Source organism: Musca autumnalis, unplaced genomic scaffold (assembly GCF_047663935.1).
Source record: "Musca autumnalis isolate F117 unplaced genomic scaffold, ASM4766393v1 scaffold_5, whole genome shotgun sequence".
Classification (NCBI taxonomy): domain Eukaryota; kingdom Metazoa; phylum Arthropoda; class Insecta; order Diptera; family Muscidae; genus Musca; species Musca autumnalis.
Genome location: NW_027412088.1, coordinates 107437302 through 107441991, shown reverse-complemented (window position 1 = coordinate 107441991; position 4690 = coordinate 107437302). Strand labels below are relative to the sequence as shown.

Genomic DNA, 4690 nt, shown 5'->3' with positions numbered 1-4690 from the left:
AATGACCTAAGTCGTCTTGTGTCTTTTTATGAACTTATTGCTGCTAATATCCAGCTAATAAGTTTATTATGAAAATTATTTTATAAAATGGTCCACTTACGTAGTTTTTCCAAAAAATATATCAGTAACGGAACATTTTTTCAAAAACGGAAAAGTGATATGAAAAGCTCTCAAAAAGTACAACTATGTACGTGGCATTAATAACTAGACAGCGGAATCCTATGCAAATGCATATATGGTTAGAATGGTCGTAGAGAAAATCTGATTAGACAGAAACTCGTTTTATCACAAAATAAAACGAATTAGGCCCAGAATTTTTTGCATATTTTGACATATTTGCATAAAATGAGCATATGCAAAACCATATGCAAAAATATATACAAGGATTTGTGGTCTAAAAATCCCACCGAAATGAAACTTTACCGGGTAAGAAACTTTACACCTGAAATTTGTCCGCATGGGTCCACGTCTTCATATAGCCCCCATAGAACGGTACCTCCATAGAACGGAATTGAAGGTTGTGGCCTCAAAATCACACTTAAATGGCTGACATTTTGTATAAAGTCTTCGTTGGGAGTATAAAACTTTCCACCTGAAATTTGTCGGTATAGGTCCACGTCTTCATATAGCGCCCATAGAACAATACCTCCGGATTTCTGGTATTTAGAAGGTTGTAGCCTCAATATCTCTCCGAAATGGGTGAAATTTGGTATTAGGTCTTCCTTGGGGTATAAAACATTCCACCTGAAATATCTCGATATGGGTCCACGTCTTCATGTACCCCCATAGAACGGTACCTCCGGATTTCTGGTATTTAGAAGGTTGTGGCCTCAATATCCCTCCGAAATGGGTGAAATTTGGTATTAAATCTTCCTAGGGAGTATAAAACTTTCCACCTGAAATTTGTCGGTATAGGTCCACGACTTCATATAGCCCCCATAGTACGGTACCTCCCGATTTCCGGTATTTTGAAGGTTGTGGCCTCAATATCCCGTCAAAATGGCTGAAATTTGTTGTTAAGTCTTCCTTGGGGGTATAAAACTTTCCACTTAAAATTTGTCGGTTTAGGTTCAGGCATTCATATAGCCCCCATAGAACGATACCTCCCGATTTTCGGTATTTTGAAGGTTGAGGCTGTGGTTATACATTTCTCTATTTTATTGACTTGTCTGAAAAGAATTTTAAACAGAAAAATTGTACATATGTGCAAACATTTTTGTACCTATTATTGAAATATTTATTGCATAAGAAAGTATGTAAGTCCATATTTACATTAAGCAATTTTCCTTGCGGCAATTGTCAGTTTGTCGGCAAGAGAGGGTGTTGAGAGGCAAATGGTTACCATATGACTCACCTCTCTCACCTTCAAACTGACAATTGCAGCAAGGAAAATTGCCTAATGTAAATATGGACTAAAATGCATAAATTTTGCATATGCAAAAATTTATGCATTTTGCATAATTTTGCATATGTCATATGTTTCGATTGCAATTGAATCTGAAGATATGCCTAGTCCCAAAATTTGACATGAATCGGACCAAAAATAGGGGTTGCATAAAATTCCGCTGTCTATTAATAACTTAACATTTACATAAGTCGACTTATGTTGTTTTATTTGAAACCCACAGAAAATATCTTTGTCCGTTCAAAAATTACAGAATTTTGACCAGGAAGAAACGATTCTGAACCACTGTGTGATGAATATTTCGATGTGTTACAAACAGATTGACAAAGTTAATTATACCATCCATATTATGGTGGAGGATATAAAAAATACACATCACTAAGATGAAAAAAACAACTGACCTATGCCCCTGATGCAAATTGCAATAACGTGCCTGCTAGATAACGGGCCTGCTGTCTAATATATAATGGGTTTTGTGTTGAGAACCACTTTTTTCCATACTCAGTTTTTGCATTATTGTAAATTACATGGTGCCCTAGCGTATTAATTGTCCAATTGGATTTTTATACATACATTGCAGCATGGGTCGTTTTGCCACTTTTTTCAAAATGATTCCCCAGCCAGGCAACATCAAATTTTGAACGGTGGCAAAATAACTTTCAGTTAATTTGGCGACATCTTCTAAGTATTTCATCATGTAAAATTTCTCTACAAGTGGTGTCCTAGGACACGCCATTCGGACTCGGAGATAAACTGTTGGTCCCATATCGCTCAATGATGCATATGAATCGGGGTACACGCACTCATTGATATGAGAGAAGTCTCCATTGTCCCTTCTGGGATGTTTGTGAAACAATTATTATATTATTATTTAAGCTTGGTGTGATACGATGCCAGATTTCAGAAAAATATTTCTTACAATAAGTTAATTTGTTGCATAAAGAAATTTTGATTTGTGGAAAGCTAATTCCCAGGGGTAGTGGAGTAGGGTATCAAATGGTCGGCCCATCCGACTATAGCCTTGGCTTAGTTGTTATGTTCTATATAAGCCCATATAATATAAAAATATAGGTTTATTCGCTTTCTAGTTAGGGTGGTCCGCTTTAATAAAAATAGCGTTTTGTAGACGGATGGTTGACACAAAACTGTGTAATATTTTTAAACAAAACAAATATTTTTAAATAAAAGTTCCGAACAAGCTTAAGATGTGCTCTTTCACATTAAAAAACATCTACCCAAAAACGTTGATAGTTTTCTTGGAAAAAATAAGGAATATGTTTACGTAAAACTGGCTATAATCCCTTAAAATTAAAATATTAATTAAAATTTAAGATTTATTTATTGTGTAATGTGACACCGAGATTCAAAAAATACCTTAAAGCGCCGAGGAGTCACGTTATATGGGGGCTATACCGATACGCACGCGCACCTACTTAAAAAAACAATTCTGGGTGTAAAGTTTTTAACCTCTGAAAAGACATACCTGCGAAATTCCTTAAATCGTAGACAGGTCACGTTATATGGTAGTTCTACGAACCAACAACACTTCAATGTGTTCGGACGCTAGAGTGATATCCAGACGCAGTTTCACGCTGATCAAGAATTCGAGGAATTACGAAATGATAAACTTAATATACTCCCCATTTTATAGCGGAGAATATAAAAATAACCTACTAGATATAAGTAGACTGAACGGCGTATCGTTACAAGCGCATCTGCACAAAATAAGTGTAACGTGACAATATGATCACGTATATAACACAACAACTACTACTAAGAAACCCCTTCGGGTCAGCTGTTCAAGTCGGCACTGGACCTCCGGGTTTACAGTTCTACAGGCCGAACCCATCACGTTCCAGAGAGTCAAACACCGAACCCATCGTGTTCCCGAACATCTACAAACGAACCCATCGCGGTCCCGATCCTCTGCAGCCGAACACTGAATACACTACCTTCCCGATTATCTGCAGCCAAACACAGAATACATCGTGTTCCCGATCGTCCACAGTCGAATACCGAATACATCATGTTCCCGATCGTCTACAGTCAAATAACGAATACATCGTGTTCCCGATTATTTACACCCGAACACACACAGTTTAATATTCACGCCAACGAATTATCCATTGAATTCATACTTATCCCATTTAAACACAAATAGATTGTAAATAAGTATTTAATAAATAAATCCCCGATTTAGCCCCCATGAAAGGGAGAATACTAGTCTTTTCATTTCGTAAGGTTTAGTGGGTCCTTATGGACACCCTGGACGCGACTGAACTTACCCCAGCCGACGAGAAAACCACTTTACATAAGTAGTGCATAAAGTAACGAATACAGGTATATAGAGAGAAGACTAGGAAAGGATGAGGAACACTTTCTCTGTCTTCATTTATCCAGTTTCCGCAAACTTAAGAACCCAGTTCCTGTGAAACGACTTAATTCCGGCCTCTTCCGGTGAGGTAATAATAATAATAATAATAATAATAATAATAATTGTTCCACAAACATCCCAGGCGGGACAAGGGAGACTTCTCTCCAGTGAGGTAGGTCTCCTATTATTTTAAATATATACATATTTGTTTCATTTTGAAATTCAATTGGACTTTTTATTTATTTCAGTGTAAATTTTTATTCTATACTACTTTATTAATACGATGCAGTAGTGGTAGTTGTGGTAGGACGTTTGCGATCATCACCAAAGAAGTTTCCGGTTCCAAAATCATTATTCGATCCAAAATCATATAGGACACGTACACGTGGAAGAACTCCATCACCGCCATTTTGATCTTCTTGTGTTACAGCTTGGACATCACTATTTTCATTATCATGGTAAGTTTCCAATTCTGATGGCCTGTCTCTACGCAATACAGAATGACCAGATTCGTCGGTACTCTACGAGAAGTGGAAGGAATAAAAGAAATGTGGAACACGTTTAGATCACTACATGTACTTACCTGTGCTTGGCTCAAAGCCAACAGAGTCATTAATCCTATTAACGTTGCAATAAAGAAGTTCATGTCTTATTTCCCCACGTTTGCAATAATATTCACATTTTTGCATTCAATGCCAGAGTATTTATTAGGTGTTTGTGTGGATCCAAAACAAATATTAGTACAACTGTTAGTTAACGGGTATTATTGTTTAATTTAAATGTACACAGTTTTATTGAAATATTTTACATGTGATTTTAACAATAATAGTTTAATTGCAACAAGATAATTATTGGTAATATGAATGATTCGTCACTTACACCTAAGAAATTATTGCATCAACCGCAAGTAC

General features: G+C 36.5%; 1 protein-coding gene across 1 annotated transcript; it reads right to left on the bottom strand.

Moving 5' to 3' along the window:
* Window positions 1-3983: 3983 nt before the first annotated feature.
* On the bottom strand, window positions 3984-4448 carry LOC141406780 (uncharacterized). The gene is made up of 2 exons (XM_073992809.1): window positions 4363-4448; window positions 3984-4300 (listed from the first exon to the last, which is right to left on the bottom strand). The coding sequence occupies exons 1-2, from the start codon at window positions 4423-4425 to the stop codon at window positions 4055-4057; spliced, it is 309 nt and encodes a 102-aa protein (XP_073848910.1). The 5' UTR covers window positions 4426-4448; the 3' UTR covers window positions 3984-4054.
* Window positions 4449-4690: the final 242 nt, after the last annotated feature.

Bases quoted from the DNA above. Each gene is read 5' to 3' on its own strand.
- LOC141406780 (XM_073992809.1), bottom strand. From the start codon at position 4,425: ATGAACTTCTTTATTGCAACGTTAATAGGATTAATGACTCTGTTGGCT. The intron at 4,301-4,362 runs GTAAGTACATGT...CACTTCTCGTAG, and splicing joins TGGCTTTGAGCCAAGCACAG to AGTACCGACGAATCTGGTCA.